Genomic DNA, 17013 nt, shown 5'->3' on the forward strand with positions numbered 1-17013 from the left:
TTTTCTTTTGGACAGAGTCTTGCTCTGTCGCCCAGGCTGCAGTGCAGTGGTACAATCTCGGCTCACTGCAACCTCCACCTCCCGAGTTCAAATGATTCTCCTGCTTTAGCCTCTCGAGTAGCTGGGATTACAGATGCCCGCCCCTATGCCTGGCTAATTTTTATATTTTTAGTAGAGACAGGATCTCACCATGTTGGTCAGGGTGATCTTGAACTCCTGCCCTCAGGTAATCCACCCGCCTCAGCCTCCCAAATGCTGGGATTACAGGTGTGAGTCACCACACCTAGCCTACTTATTTCAGTTTTTTAAACTAAAGAGAATGTTCTATTTTTAAAATTTTTAAGCAAAAATTAATAGAAGTCACTTCTGATACTTATTAAGAAGGATATTCAAGTTTCTCTTATCTCTGTAAAATATACCTTCTTTCTATCACCCATATACTTTTAGGTCATTTGAGAGTTCTCACACTCCCACATTCAATGAAAATAGTAGTACATATGGATTTTAAACAGAAAGTATGTGGCATCACTAAAAATGATCTGAAATCCAATGGTCTAAAAATATGTCAAAGCAACCAGGTGTGGTGGCTCACGCCTGTAATCCTAGTACTTTGGGAGGCCGAGGCGGGTGGATCACGAGGTCAGGAGTTCGAGACCAGTCTGGCCAACATGACGAAACCCTGTCTCTACTAAAAATACAAAAATTAGCCAGGCATGATGGTGGGCACCTGTAATCCCAGCTACTTGGGAGGCTGAGGCAGGAGAATCACTTGAACCCGAGAGGCGGAGGTTGCAGTGAGCCAACATTGTGCCATTGCATTCCAGCCTAGGTGACAAGAGCAAGATTCTGCCTCAAAAAAAAAAAAAAAAAAGTCAAAGCAGGGGTTTGTTCACTATGAGATTATTTGCCTTTGGTGAAATACATCACCCTCCAAACTACTACTCTACCCCCATCACTTCTGCAGTGAGGTTCTTTGGTTTCTTTTTGCACAAATAATGGCTGTTTTCCTTCCCTTCAAAGATGACAATTTCCAGACACTCCAGTGTCCCGCTAGGAACCATTCTGGGAGCAGCATCTTCAAAATCCCCGGTTCCCACTACAGGAACTTATGGACAATCTGGGGATCTCTTTCCAGTCCATCTATAGGATCCATCCAAGAATTAAACATTAAAATATAAAAACATTATTATCACAGAGCCTCAAACATGCAATGCCAGATATCTAAGTTCCTTAAAACAGTAGAGCAGCTTTCTTAAAAAAAGACATATTCTGGGCCAGGCACGGTGGCTCACACCTGTAATCCCAGCACTATGGGAGGCCGAGGTGGGCAGATCACTTGAAGTCAGGAGTTGGAGACTAGCCTGGCTAACATGGTGAAACCCCATCTCTACTAAAAATACAAAAATTAGTTGGGCATGGTGGCACATGCCTGTAATCCCAGCTACACGGGAGGTCGAGGCAGGAGAATTGCTTGAATCTGGGGAGGTGGAGGTTGCAGTGAGCCAAGACTGCACCACTGCATTTCAGCCTGAGAGGCAGAGCGAGATTCTGCCGGAAAAAAAAAAAAAAAAAAAAAAAAAAAAAACCTATTCTAATGGCTATTACAGAAAGATATCAATATGGCTGGCAAGTCCAGTTCCAGACACTGCTGAAGTAGAAGAAAATATAAAATGCAATACTATTAACCCTGCAATGGTTTGCATATTAAGTTCTTCTTTACGGCTGTATTTTCTCAAGTTTCTATAACAGACACACATAAGCTATGGAATTTTGTTAAAGGACTTTTAAAAAGATACTGGATAAGATCCACACCAAGCCCAGCTACTCGGGAGGCTGAGGCAGGAGAATGGCGTAAACCCGGGAGGCGGAGCTTGCAGTGAGCCGAGATCGCGCCACTGCACTCCAGCCTGGGCGACAGAGCGAGACTCCGCCTCAAAAAAAAAAAAAAAAAAGATCCACACCAAGTTGACATACTGGATGAGGAAACCATGGTTCTAATTTCTCTGCTGCATTCTCCAAGGGAACGTTGTAAAACCCTGTTAACTCCCTGAGTGAATTGCTCACTCTTCTATATTCCCCTAGCACTTTGTTCTACAACTATTACCATACCAAACATATTATTTCTATGCTGAAATTCTTTATTTATACATCTCATTTTCCCCACTCAATTGTAAGCCCCTCCAGGACAAGGAGAGTCATATTGCTTCTTGTGGTCCCCTGACAGTGCCTGAAATAAAAGGAGTTTGTTCAATGAATGAGAAGGGTTCTTGCTGCAAATTCATTCAAATATTTAATTAAGCACCTGTGATAAATGAGTATCACTGCACTGAAAGTACCCATCAGGTGGTTCGGAGAAACTTTCATGTGCCTGGGAGCAGTTCCCAACACTTGCTCCTACAACCCAAATTTACCAATGTCACCACGACAATGAAAAGAACAGGCCTATAGCTGCCGGTGCAACAAGGAGACCCAGAAAGACAACGCAAAGTAAGAGGCAGGAGAGAGTAGCTGCATTGCAAGGAAAAGGAAAGCACTCTCCTCCCTTTGAATAGGGGAACCGTCTGTTACTGGTCATGTTGCATGCATTTCTTTTCTTTTCGTTTTTTTTTTTGAGACAGAGTCTCACTGTTGCCCAGGCTGGAGTGCTAATTTTTGTATTTTTAGTAGAGATGGGGTTTCGCCATGTTGGCCAGGTTAGTCTCGAACTCCTGACCTCAACTGATCTACCTCGGATCTCTTGCCTCGGCCTCCCAAAGTGCTGGGATTACAGGCATGAGCCACTGCACCCAACCATAATGTTGCATTTCTAAAGACGGTCCGGCATACGGGGCATTCATTTTCTTTTTATACTTTTCACATGTTATAAATAACCTTTGTATGATTCAGTACTTGCTAAAGCCATTAAATTTTTTTCATTGATTTAATAAACACACTTTAAACATCTCCTATGCCCTAGGCACTACGTTTTGGGGTTTCAGACGTGAGTAAGTCATAGTCTCTATCTCAACAGGTTTGCAGTCAAATGTGAGGGACACATAAATAGATACAACGCAATGAGATCCTTATTTTAAAAGGGTTCCTCATTTTATGGAAACTCAGAAAAATGGTCTATCCAATCATTCATACTGCTTGCCATTCCACGAGCAAACAAGGAAAACCCATGGAAGGAGGAAAACGCAAATTGCAACCAAAGGCACAGCTCAAGCTTCCACAACCAGCACGTCATTAAAGTGATCAAAAAATCCATCAAGCCAACTCGTGCAGAAACGGTGGTTCACCTTCTTCCTTTTTCATTCTTCTTCACATGTGCTTTATTATCCGGAAAACTAGTTGCAACTTCTAATATGTGGAATCCCACAGAGCTTTAAAAAATGGGAAAATACGAGTCAGCTCAGCTCTGATAACTTAAGCTGCATCTTCTTGTGCAGCCACCCAAGGGGAAGAAACCACGTGCTGAATGCAGTTAACGCTGGGAGTCAGCCTCCATCTGCTTACCACGTGTGTTGGTGGCCATGTCAGCCACTTTCTGAAAGGCGTCCAAGAAGGCAGCTGCTGCTACTACTGTTGTCCTAAAATGCAAACAGATAACAAAAGCATGAGGAATGTCTCTCCCTAGCAAATTCATTACTGCTCAAGGCCTAAAACCTCTAAGGAGTACACGTAACCTTCCTCCAGAAATAACTCAACTGAGCATGGACAACCATTGGCTTGTTGAACCCACTTTTTCCCAAGTACTCTACTCGAATAACATCCAGTTCATTTGGCGCTAAACGCTAGTAGCCCTTCCCATTCCATTTCATCTGACTGTATAAAACCATTACCAGGGCCAGGCGTGGTGGCTCACCCCTGTATTCCTGGCACTTTGGGAGGCTGAGGGAGGTGGATCACTTGAGATCAGGAGTTCAAGACCAACCTAGCCAAGGTGGTGAAACTCCATGTCTACCAAAAATACAAAAAATTAGCCAAGCATGGTGGCATGCACCTATAATCCCAGCTACTTGGGAGGCTGAGGCAGGAGAATCACTTGAGCCCAGGAGGCAGAGGTTGCAGTGAGCCGAGATCACGACACTGCACTCCAGCCTAGGTGACAGAGCAAGACTGTCTCAAAAAAACAAACAAACAAACAAAAAAACCTATCACCAGCCAAAAATTTCTACAGGAGGAAAACAGAGGCATTTCTACCTAAAAGAAAAAATAAAACATTAAAAAATAGAAGTGGCAGAGGTGAAATTAATTTTGGAGTAGGAAAGCAATATATACATATGCACATCAGTTGGGGGAAGGAATCTGGGAGACAGATCATGTAGTTCAAACAGTTCATTTTTAGGAATAGGAAAACGGAGGCCACAAATACAAGGCCACAAACACAGCCCTAGTTCATACCAGAGCTGGGCCAAGTGTCCCAGCCTCATGACTCACAGGCTTAGGCTTGACTCACTATAAAACAAGATCCTGGCAGTGTGACTTTTCTCCCTAGATCCTGGTTATAATGAAACTGAGATACTACTGTTTCAACCGAATCTGCCAAAGTCCTACAAGTTGAGAATGAGGAGAAGGTACTATAGTCATTTATGTCCTAGAAATTATTCTGGGCTCTTCATATTTTTTTGGACACGAGATGCTCTGAGCCCTCTGTGGTCTACTGGTTCCAAGAGTCATGATCTAAGGCACCATTCAGTGTAGTCAACACTCCAAGCCAGGGCCATGGATTCCACACAAACAAGTCCCAGAACTAGAATTCAAGGACTTTACAATCAAACTTGTAACTAAGTATTAGTTTTCAAGTATTTCTTATATAACCCCAGTCTTTATTGAGTGTTCCTAACAATGCAAAGTTGCTGAAGGAAGAATAACAATAAGGACTTGAAAGGGAAGATTTCAAAATAGAGAAAAATGAAACCAGCTGTAGTGGCTCATGCCTGTAATCCCAGCACTTTGGAAAGCTGAGGTGGGAGGATCACTTGAGCTCAGGAGTTTAAGACCAGCCTGGGCAACATACTAAGAGTCCATCTCTACCAAAAAAAAGAAAAAAAAAAGTGTTTTTAAATTAGCCAGGCACAGTGGTGCATGTCTGTAGTCCCAGCTACTCAGGAGGCTGAGGCAGGATGACCACTTGAGCCCAGGAGGTCAAGGGTGCAGTGAGCCATGGCTGCACCACTGTACTCCAGCCTAGGTGACACAGCAATACCCTCTCTCAAAAAGAAAAAGAAAAAAGAAAGAAAAAGGGAAAGGAATGGCCTTTAAACATCAGCAACAGTAGCTTTGAAACAAAAGGTTCCTGGAAGGTGCTGGAAGTAGATCCTGGGAAAATCTAGGCAACAGTCCCTTAGAGCCAAACTTCAAAATGAGGCCTGTTATTTTCCAGTAGAGCAAGAAAACATTCTGCTCAACATTTTTAAAAATAACGACATACACATACACAAAACCACTTTGAAGCATATTTTTTAAAGAGTTGACATCAAACACAAACCCTGGAAAAATTAGCTTTATCAAACATCTTGGGATTTATAAATAGCTGGTTCTGATTTACAATTAATATCTGACACAATGGCTGGATTTATTCTCATCCAGCTCAATGCCAATCATCCAAATTTAATGAACCAGCTGTAGAGGTGTCTTGTGTATTACACGGTCACCAGGGCTCCACTGAAAATTAGGATGGTGATCAATTTCGAGGCTTTTAAATGGCAGTCATATTTCACTGTCTGACATAGTCACAAGACATCTTGGCCCTCTCTGATGGGGCAGAGCAAACTTGTAACCAACAGAAACACAGAGGAGTGATTCAGCTTAAATATACCAAGGCGTCTATGCCTCTTCTGCGATCTAAACTTCATCCTTTCTCTAATACACAAAATTAAACCATGTGCATGAGGCCTCTATATTGCTCTCAGTCCTGTACTATTAGTTTAACAAAATAATAAAGAAATGGTCCCTGCCTTCAGGACAAAATATTGTTTAATAATATAAAATGTATCCTGCACCAATAGGGATAAGTTAAGATTACTTTAAATTTTACTTAATATGTTTAAGACAGCTGATCCGTTCATTACTTTAAGCTTCAAGATCCTTACTGACAAAAGGGGAAGACAACAATTTTCTTGGTCTACCCTGAAAGCCTGCCAGACAGTTAAATGAGGCTGAATCTTTAAAAAGTAGAGGGAAATATATTTAAATGTTTTACTGTATTACTACAGGAGGAGACCTCCCACAGGATGGAGATGAAGTTACCTAAAATAAATGGTAATCATGGCAGACATGGAGGTGGGAGTAGATACAGCTAAGTAAGGTGAGGCTGGTGAAGGACTCAGGTGAGGAGCCCTGAATCCTGAGCAGGGGAGGTGGGATCTGATCCAGCAGAAAGTAATTACAAGCGCTTAAGCAGGGCTTAAAGTACAGGACTTGACAACTGGGGAAGGTACGGTATTCCAAGTTCACTGTCCATCTGAGGCTCTAGTTCATGGATGGAAATCCCAGGCCCCAAACACAACTGAAGGAATAAAAGAAAAAAGACCCACCCTTCCCGAGTTCTTTAGTCTATAGGGTGCCATGGACCCTCCAGTCCTATGGCTAACACTCTGGGCAGTGACCCTGGTGTCCACAGGCAAAGGCCCGAGAGCATCACATCACCCCCTCCCACCTCTCTGTCGTCCACATGGCTATTCATCCTGGAAAACCTCTGCCTGGCCTGCTCTCTCTGAACCTTTATCTTCCTCCATCCAAACCAGCCAATGTCATCCCCTAAATGCCGTGAACCAGGACCATCAAAATAATTCCTTTTTAAAATGTCCTGTCCTTCATGAAGCACCCACTAAGTGTAATTGCATCCCTTCACCACAATGATTTAAAAGGGCAGAGCTTTAACAAGAAGATGCCGACATATTGTCTATTTCACGTCACATGATACGTGAACAAGCACGAGACTAGGCGATCACAGCCCCTTAGAGCTCAGCACTGGATCTTGTTTAGGCAGCTTTACAGAGGCGTAATTTACATACCATAAAATATACCCTTTTTCAGGGTATGAGTCAATGATTTTTAGTAAATTTGGAGTTGTACAACCATTACCACAATCCAATTATAGAACATTTCCACCAACCCAAAAGATCCATCTTACCCACTTGTCACTCTCCTTCTTCACCTTATCCCCAGGCAACCACTGATTGATATCACTCTATAGATATTCTTTTCATGTAAATGGAATTATACAATGGTCAACACAAGGTTTTATTTTATTTTGTTATTTTATTTTATTTTAGATGGAGTCTTGCTCTTGTCGCTCAGGCTGCAGTGCAATGGCATGATCTCGGTTCACTGCAACCTCCGCCTCCCAGGTTCAAGCGATTTTCCTGCTTCAGCCTACCAAGTAGCTGGGATTACATGCACCCGTCACCATGCCCAGCTAATTTTTGTATTTTTAGTAGAGACGGGGTTTTGCCATGTTGGCCAGTCTGGTCTCGAACTCCTGACCTCGTGACCCGCCTACCTCAGTCTCCCAAAGTGCTGGGATTACAGGCATGAGCCACCACACCAGTTTTAAATTCTAATGTGGAGTTAAAAAAAACCAACACAAGGTTTTAAACTCTGTATGTGGAGAGGCAGTAAGCAGAATGGAGGAGAACATGGACTCAAGCCAGAGAGCCAAATCCTTGCTCCGCCATTTACTAGTGATGTGACTATGGATAAGTTATTTAACTTTCCTGTGCCTCAGTTTCCTCATCAGTAAAATGGGGATAATAATAGCATGTACCTCATGGGGTTATAAGATTTAAACAAGTTAACAAATGCCTGGCACATAGCGAGCAACACAGAAATGTTACCTGTTGCTACCTTACATACAGTACCTACCTCATTTGACTCTCAAAATTCCTATGGAAGGAGGCAAAGCAGACATGAATGAGTCCCATTTTACATATGGGAATCAGGGCCCAGGATATATGGCTACAGGTGATCATGCTCCAATCAGAACCCACCGCATGCTTCCCTATCTGTAGCACTTCCTGAATCAACCCTAATCAATCTGCATTTTGGTCTGTCCCACTCCATCCTTGTCTGAGGATGTTGTCCTTTTCCTGTAGAACACATGCTTCTACTTACCGAAGCTGGGACTGCAGCTTTCCTGCTTTGTTTATGAAATCTTCCCAAACTGGATAGCTCCCCTGCGACAAATCAAAGATATCAGTAAGTCACACTGCGACAGACATCTGATTACTACATTAACAGAACACCCAATTCCAATCATGCAGGGAACAATCTGTGTATGTTCTCTTCCTTTGCAGGTCTGCGATATGTTTCCTGGATTCTATATACATGTATTGGCTCAGGAATCAGTTTAGAATGTGCTCAGTTCCTGTAATCTTGTAAATACTACAAACATCAACTGAACTAGTTTGGCAGAACCTCACACATACACTTTTGAGTTGTTAGATGGTGGATCCAAATTTAAGGTGTACAGAACATGTAAGGCTCCACCCTGAACCACGTGCTCATGCAACATGGCCCTGGCTGTTCTCCCCCTTGCCCCAAACAGCACAAAGGAGGGAACCGGAGTGATTAGGGCACTTCCCCAGGACAGGTGGTTACAGAAAGCATTAATTAGACTATCAGACTCTCAAGGCTGGAAAGTTACCTAATGCAGCAGCTCATCTGATGGCTTAAGCCCAACACCTAGGGACAGCATAGCAACAGGTGGTTCCCCAACACACTTCAGCTAACAGGGAACTCATCACCTTCCCAGGGTAGCCCATGATCAGCCACCCTGTCCTTGATGTTCATGTAGTTCTAGCTGTAACCTTCTGGGAGCCCTCAGTTAAGATCAATAATCCTGCTTCCACATGAAGTCTTTTCAAAATTCAGTTTCACATCCAACCCCATTTCTCCCCGGGACCCTGCTTCACACCCCGACAGCATCCCAGAAACACTCATCATGTCTCTCTACTCTTCCTCTAAGTATGGTGCGCAGACACAAACTCAAATCTGCAGGTGCAAGTCCGACAGGGCAAAGCAGAGCGGGGACCGACATCTCCCTTCCTACACATGTTAAATTTATATCAAGATCAAACAGCCCACCAACCAAGAGGTGACTCAAAATCAACCCAGAAAAGGTGAAACAATGGGCTGAGAAGTGGTATGTGGCATTGATCATTTAAGTACAGAACTAAGGGCCGGGCGCTGTGGCTTACAGCTGTAATTCCAACACTTTGGGAGGCCAAGGTGGGTGGACCGCTTGAGGCCAGGAGATCGAGATCAGCCCGGCCAACGTGGTGAAACCTAGTCTCTACCAAAAATACAAAAATTAGCCAGGCATGGCAGCGCATGCCTGTAGTCCCAGCTACTCAGGAGGCGGAGGCATGAGAATCACTTGAGCCTGGGAGACAGAGGTTACAGTGAGCTGAGATCACACCACTGCACTCCAGCCTGGGCAACAGAGCAAGACTCTGTCTCAAAAAACAAAACAAAATAAAATAAAATAAAACAAAACTAAGACTAAACAACTGGGGATTATGTTTTCAGAATAGAGTGTAAATGTTATGAACCTTGACAAGGTAAAAACAATATATGCTACCTCTTGGTTTTCTTGTTAAGGAAAGGAGGAAGAAATTATAATGAGGTTAATCAACTCATCTTTCATTACAGAAGCCCAATCAAAACTGTTTAAAACTGCAACCCAGCTAAAACATAACAGTTTTACCTTCCTAATGGTATTAATCATCATTTTTTCTTACCCTTAGAGCAGATTCTCAGCCTCAACACTACGGACATTTGGGGCCAGAAAATTCTTTGTCTTGGGGGCTGTCCTGTACATTTAAGATGTTTAGCAGTATCCCTATCTTCCATTGACTAGATGCCAGTGTTCCCCCACCCCCTATTTGGGACAATCAAAAATGAAACATTGCCAGATGGCCCCTAGGGGACAAAATCACGCCCAGTCGAGAACCACTGCTTTAAGGCACATCTGAGAAATCAATTTAAAGAAAGTGGTGAAGAACCAATTACAGTATTACTTCACTTCAGTTTCATTTTCTTCTGCTAAATAAGTACAACCAAGTATGTTTTTTCAAAAGATCATGCATAGCACTCATTATAACAAGGAACACCTTGTTGTAGAATTGCCTATTTATATACTTCTGTAGCTGTCAATTCTGTCTGAAAACGCACATAGAGATATCTGGAAAATTGTCTACAAAATATTAAAACAGGTTACTTCTGGGAGTTAAAATCTGGACCAATGTGTTGCTTTCTCCTTTGTACTTTCCTTTATGGCTAGAGTCTTGTGAGTTTTCTTTATAAGGGTCATGTATCATTTTAATGAAAACAATAAAGTCACTACATTTTTTAAAACTTCAGATCAAATTAGAGGTTCTGGCAACAACAGCACCATGAATTTACAATCCACCCAAACTCTAAAGTCTGTTTCACACATGCTGCTAGATTACACCCATCAGTTCTGCCTTCATGCATTTGAGACCTGCTTGGCCCAAGTGCAGGGTTCTGGATTTATTCCTCTAAGTGGCAATTCGCCCCTACGGAAAACTAAGTTACAGCTGGGCAAGAATCCTGGCTGGCTGGCTCCTGGCAGAGGCCCTTTGGCAGCTACACCTGAGCTACTGTCAACTAACACCTGTGTGAGGGTCTTGTCTCTCCCCCCCCCCCCCGCCCCCCTCCCACCGACATCGCCTCCATCCCCAGTGTGTGCCCTGGGAGTTACTTCCACCCAAGAGCAAAACTGTATATTAACTTATGTCAAATGAAAACTTGTGAGAGCTCAGGCTATCATTGAAGGCCCATCAAGACATAGTGGAAACTCCAATTATGATACCCAACATACATATCATTTTTTTAATCCAGTCCAGATAAGAACACCCTTTGTACACCTATATCCAATTAAAGAGATAAGGGCCAAGATCAGAGTCCTCAGGATGGCCACTGGAGATCTCTGTCCAGAGGGACAGCAGTTGGCACCTCTAAGAACACAAAGGCTCAAGCAACCAATAGCAGCTTCATCTGACCATTCCTTCTCTTTCTGAGCCACAAGACATGACGAAAACCTTTCGGAGAAATCTGAGCACATTCAGAAACACTGCTCACCTACTTCTGGCAAAGGTGCCACCATCTCTCAGCTACACAAGGAAGAAGGACCAGGGAGCCAGACTCTCCTCTCTCAAACACCAACCACTCCCATTCAGGGAGCCCTGGAGAAATGTTATTAAGACGATCAAAGTATTTCTTAAGAAAAAGGTGGGCCGGGGCAGTGGCTCACACCTGTAATCCTAGCACTTTGGGAAGCCGAGGCAGGAGGATCACTTGAGCCCAGGAGTTCGAGACCAGCCTGGATAACATGGCGAGACCCCATCTCTAAAAAAAAAAAAACCCAGGCCAGTCACAGTGGCTCACGCCTGTAATCCCAGCATTTTGGGAGGCTGAGGCAAGTGGATCAGGAGGTCAGGAGTTCAAGACCAGCCTGGCCAAGATGGTGAAACCCATCTCTACTAAAAATACAAAAATTAGCTGGGCGTGATAGCAGGCACCTGTAATCCCAGTTACTCGAGAGGCTGAGGCAGAGAATTGCTTGAACCCCGGAAGCAGGGGTTGCAGTGAGCTGAGATCACACCATTGCACTCTGGCCTGGGCGAAAGAGCGAGACTCCATCTCAACAGAAAAAAAAAAAAACCTAGCTGGGTGCTGTGGCACATGCCTGTAGTCCCAGCTACTCAGGAGGCTGAGGTGGGAGAATTGCTTGAGTCCGGAAGATCGAGGATGCAGTGAGCTGTGATTGTGCCACCGCACTCCAGCCTGGGCAACAAAGCAAGACCCTGTCTCAAAGTAAAAAAGTCAAAGGAAAAGGTGAGGCATGTTCATTGAGAACATGCAGAACGGACCAGTGGCCTGGGCAGGGAGCACTGGGTCCTGAGGTCTAGTCACAGCCCTGCCAGTCATGGACTAGGGGAAATCATTTCACCTCTCAGGGATCATTCCCTTAAAATGATGATAACCAAAACAAATACTTCCATCACCATGACCAACACCACCAATTACTGAACACTGAAAGAATGAAGGAGATGAATAAAGAAGGCAAGTACAGAAGCCCAATCTTTTGGATTGAACTCTAGCTCTCCCATTTGCTATGCGACACTGGGCAAGTCATTTGACCTCTGAGTGGGTTTCAGTCACCTCTTCACAGGGCTGGGATGAGGAACGGATGAGGTCATATACAGAAAGTGTTTGGTGCAGTGCCCAGCACAGCGGAAGTGCTCAACAAACATTTGATATGAGGGATCCAAGCGGCCATAGGCTCTGAGTAATCTCCTTTAGGATGTGTGGGGGACAAACCGTAAAGTCTCTCTAAGTCAGACTGTCCATCCAGACTGGAACCCCCCTTTCTGAGTCCTCGGGGTGGAACCAGCCAATGTGGGAAGTGTCTGCACCTCCCTATTAGGGAACCATGGTTAGGTAGAAACAGACCAAGGCAAGGGCAGGTGGGTGTTCAGTGCCAGACGATTTATCTGCTGCTGCTAAGCAAATGGTAGGGTGGAGTACTCAACCCCAAGGTGAGTATGCCTGAAAAAAGACGACTACTCAAACCACTGAAGAAACTTCTTATCTGCCCCCACTTGGAGCATCACTTCAGTCTTTACCAAATTAGCAACAAAAGGAGGGGTCACCTTTCTAGTCGAGGGGTACAGCTAACAGCTCCCTGCCTACGAACACCCACCCAGCCAGAAGGTTGCCCAAAGCAGCTTGTTCCTGACTTAATGATACTTGACAGTCTATCAGAGAAAGTCAGGCCCACCTGTTTTAGGCAATATATAATTTAATAGATTCTAAAAAAAGAAAAAAATCAACCTCTAAGAACGGAAGACAAAAACCTCCTTGTTGAGAAATGAAAAAAAAAGTGAGTAAATGTTATTAACATGTAAAGGCAAGGTGATGTTGGGTTGTTCCAGATATTTTTGTAAGTTTCTTTCAAGGAAAAAAGAAGTTTCTACCCACCTGAGAGCAGTTTTACTATAATAATTCAAGCTTAGTGGAAGTAAGAAAGGAGGAAGGAGGTAACTGTAGAAAGATGGAAAGGCAGCAGAGACAAAGTCCTGCCTTTTGGACAGCAAGACTACACAAAGGAGACCATGCTCAAGTTTCGAAAGAAACCCACAGCCCGAGACACTGGAAGCTCTTAGAGCCTTTCAGGAAGCAATTCCCCAACTGTCCTTGGTTTTTGCATCTGCATCCACCGACCAAGAAGTCCCCAGAAAGTTCATTCCTGAGGTTGCTGGCTGAGCTCTGTCCACATTTGAGGAAATTCCTCGGAATGCACTCCCAGAGCCGTGAAAACGATTCAACACAGACCCCGCTGTGGATTTCACCCGAGAACACACAAAGGCTTCACGACGATCCAGACAGACCCAAATCAAAGAAAACAAAACTCCCACTGCACCCCGGCTTCTGCCAAGTCCAAAGTCACGAGGCAAAACGAGAAGATGCTCCTCCTCCAGGAGCCCCCTGAATGTCTTCAGAGAGGAGAGCAGGGAGCTTCTGGAGCCCTTGGCAGTGCGTTGGTTGAAAATACAACTCAGATTACGCTGGGTTCTAAGAAAGGAGAAGGCCCCTATTAAAGAGACGTAAGGGAAAGCCAGTTTGTTTACACGCGTACAAAGAGGACTCCCTCCATCAAACTGCACGGCAGTCTCACTTCCTTGGGTGAGAGATGGGGCTTCCCTGAATGCATGATCTCACCCACGCTCCCCACACACACCACACCCTGTGGCTGCTTCTCTTCAAACCTCCAGGGGGATTCAGCAATCTTGAAAACTCCTATTCGGCCATCACTACCCAGCTGTGACACCTCTTCTGGAACATTCTCTGACACACCCCCTTCCCACCTACCCTCTGGGTTAGCTGCGCCTACTCCCCAACTTATCACATCATACAGTTTGCTGTCTAGGAGCCTAAGGGCTTCCCCTCTGGACTATGGGACAAGGACAGAGAAATGAAGGGAGGAAGGAAAAGTACTTCTGGTAGGGGGTGCAGCTGACACAAAAGGAGGCAGGGGACACCGACCAGCTCTCTCCAAGGGACACTGGAGTGGCACATTTATGCTGGCCACTCCTCCAGGCAGAACATGGGCAAAGTGGCCCAGGTGGGCAAGGGCAGCCTTCCAGGACAAGACCCAGGGTGGGGTCTTGGCACAGTCAAGGAAGACCAGGGTGGCCTTCATTCAGTGAGTGACATAAATTCCAGACCAGCCAGGTGATGGGAGAACCTGGCTAACGGTCACATACCTGGCATCACTCTGGTTCCTGGGGGAAAGAGGAAAATAATGAAGTCACTTTCTTACTTTTTAGGAAAAAAGGCCTCCTAAATGTCCTTCAACTGAGGAGTTTGGTGGCCACCTAAACAAATCCACAAGTTGGCCTCCCCACCCCACCCTCAAAGTAGAGCTTGGGAGACACCCCCGAGTACCTCTCCTCATCTTCCTCCCCTTCCTCCACTTTCCCTAGAGCCAGGACCCACGGCAGGCCATTTGCCTGACACAAGCAAGGCACAGCAGTCGGCCAACAGCCATTCTGGCTTCTGGTCGTTTGGCTTCGTTTTGTGTTGTATTAAACAGAGGCCCAGGACGGCATCCCACACACGGTGCAGAGAATAACTGTGTGTAACTCATCGGCACGGCTGGTGACCGGTGCTCCATAAATAATGCAGCAACTGCCTCTCCCAGCCCAGCCCCACCGGGACAGCTGAGGAAATTCGACACCACATGGCCACACAAGGAACAGAGAGGGGCTGGGAACTGTGGCTGCCAGAGAAAGGACAACTTGGAGGAGCCACAGAGCTAGGGAGGACTCACGTGAGGAGGAGGAATTCAGTTCAGGGGAGAGTCAAGTAGGAACCAGAAGGGCAGAGACTCTAGAGAGTGGGGTTCCAGCTCAAAGGCCTTTGTTCTGCCCAAAAGGTGCCAGACAGAGGCTGGTTCACCAGTGGATCTGGCTGAGAAATCAAGCCGTGGGGTATATGACCAGCCAGGTAACTTCCCAAGTATCTCTGTTCACCTTGACAAGCATCACTGTCATCACCATCATCATGAAGCGTCACCACTTTCTAAAGAGTTGCCAGGCGCCAGGTATATATATATATTGGCCCTTCCCAAGCTGTAATTTACAAATCCATCACCTGGGGAGCTTGCAGACAGGCAGGTTCTGATTTGCTTGGTCAAGGCGGGGCCGTTTAATCTGAGAGGTGCTGCTGCTCCTGGTCCACAGACCACTCTCTAAGAAGCCCAACTTGACCTGCATTCTCACTGCATCCTCACAGCAGCCCAGGCAGGCAGGTGCTGCTGTTATTTTAGAGCTGAGGAAACTGACGCCCAGAGAGGTTGGAGCAGAGAGCTCCAGGTTGCAATTGGATGCCAGATCTGACTTTGCAACCCAAGTGTTCCCTGATTCTGGGAAGTGCAAGTAACCACATGAACAGAGCCAGCCTCCTCCAGCCCAGCCCAGCCCAGCCCAGTCCCAGGGCTGCAAAGAGTGGCTTAGACAGCAGGTTGGGTCGCGCTTTATATGTGGGTCCTTTAGGAGCCCAGACAAGGTAGAGCAGAAGAGGACAAGGGTGCCCTGCACACATGGCACCTGATTACAACTGCAGATGGCCCAGAGGTATTGTAATGTCACCCTAGAAATGGACCCCCAACCACATAAAAAAGAAAGCACGAGGCTGGGCACAGTGCCTCACTCCTGTACTCCTAGCACTTTAGAAGGCTGAGGCAGATGGATCACCCGAGCTCAGGAGTTCGAGACCAGCCTGGGGAACATGGCAAAACCCCATCTCTACTAAAAATACAAAAAATTAGTGCAGCATGGTGGCACACCTCTGTAATCCCAGTTACTCAGGAGGCTAAGGCATGAAAATCGCTAAAGCCCAGGAGGCAAAGGTTACAATGAGCTGAGATCACGCTACTGCACTCCAGCCTAGGCGACAGAACGAGGCTGTCTCAGGAAAAAAAAAAAGAAAAAAGGAAGAAAGAAAACACAAAACACACAACAAAGAGAAATGTCTTGGGTAGAAAAATGCCTGGTAGAAACGCACAGAGAGGTTCACAGCTGTTGGCACCTGTGGTATGATTATGGATAATTTTATCCCATCTTGGTTTTCTGTGAACACACAAACTGATCTGCTTCTACCAGGAGATCAATAGAGTCAATCTGGGAGGGGCTCTTAAATCTCCAGCTGCCACAGCCACCCCTGCCGCCATGACCCCTTCCCAGGTCTGCAGAGACCTCAGCAGGGCGAGTGTGAGGAACATAGCCAACAGCATCCTTCCTCTTCTTCCGCTGAGTATACCCTGGATGAGCTCAGCCTTCAGGTTACCCTGAAGCTGCTTTACGCAGCTTCCAGAAGACGCTGGCACCTTCTGACCTACGCAGCAGTGGCTCTGGCCTCCCTGCTTCCTTAAGCATGAGGCAGGAATCCACTCAGCTTCCAGAAGTGGGCGTGTGGGATGACAGAAAGGACCCGTGAATGCCTGTCATAGCTTTGTCCCCAAAACCACCCTTCCCCACCCAATCCTGCGAGATGAAGGGCTCCTAAGATCCTCAGATGAAAGGCACTGGGTAAGCCCATCCATCATAAATACCATTCCTGGGCTTTTATTCTCTGATTGGGGCTTGCCTAATCCACTAATTATCCCTGTCCATCAAGTGGATGACAGCCTTAGGGATAATCAATGGTTGCTTCCTCGCCCGCCCACCCTCACCCACTTGCCCAAGCACAAGAGCAATAAACATGCCTATGAAAAGGAAGACTGAACCACAAAAGGTGCTCCCTCCATCCATCCGTCCATCTCCCCTCGCAAACTTCTCCACTTGTAACTATTAACACCCTAACCAAACAAATTAAGGATATCAAGCTGTTTTCTGACATCTGGGTGTCTCCACTTAAAATAAAAAGAACCAAACAAATATGTCAACCGTATCTTCCAAGTCATTTTATTTCTTAAGTTCTCCACCAGGAAGTATTCCTTTC

General features: G+C 45.5%; 1 protein-coding gene across 7 annotated transcripts in view; it reads right to left on the reverse strand.

Moving 5' to 3' along the window:
* Positions 1–17013, reverse strand: part of MTSS1 (MTSS I-BAR domain containing 1) — a 183755-nt gene that overhangs the window by 149297 nt on the left and 17445 nt on the right. For all 7 annotated transcript variants that reach the window (XM_003903142.4, XM_009213560.3, XM_009213558.3 and 4 more), the window contains exons 2-3: positions 8098–8159; positions 3496–3569 (exon numbers count right to left, since the gene is read on the reverse strand). In XM_003903142.4, coding sequence (XP_003903191.3) covers positions 3496–3569; positions 8098–8159 — 136 coding nt within the window. The remainder of the gene's footprint in view (positions 1–3495; positions 3570–8097; positions 8160–17013) is intronic.

Source organism: Papio anubis, chromosome 8 (assembly GCF_008728515.1).
Source record: "Papio anubis isolate 15944 chromosome 8, Panubis1.0, whole genome shotgun sequence".
NCBI classification, from domain to species: domain Eukaryota; kingdom Metazoa; phylum Chordata; class Mammalia; order Primates; family Cercopithecidae; genus Papio; species Papio anubis.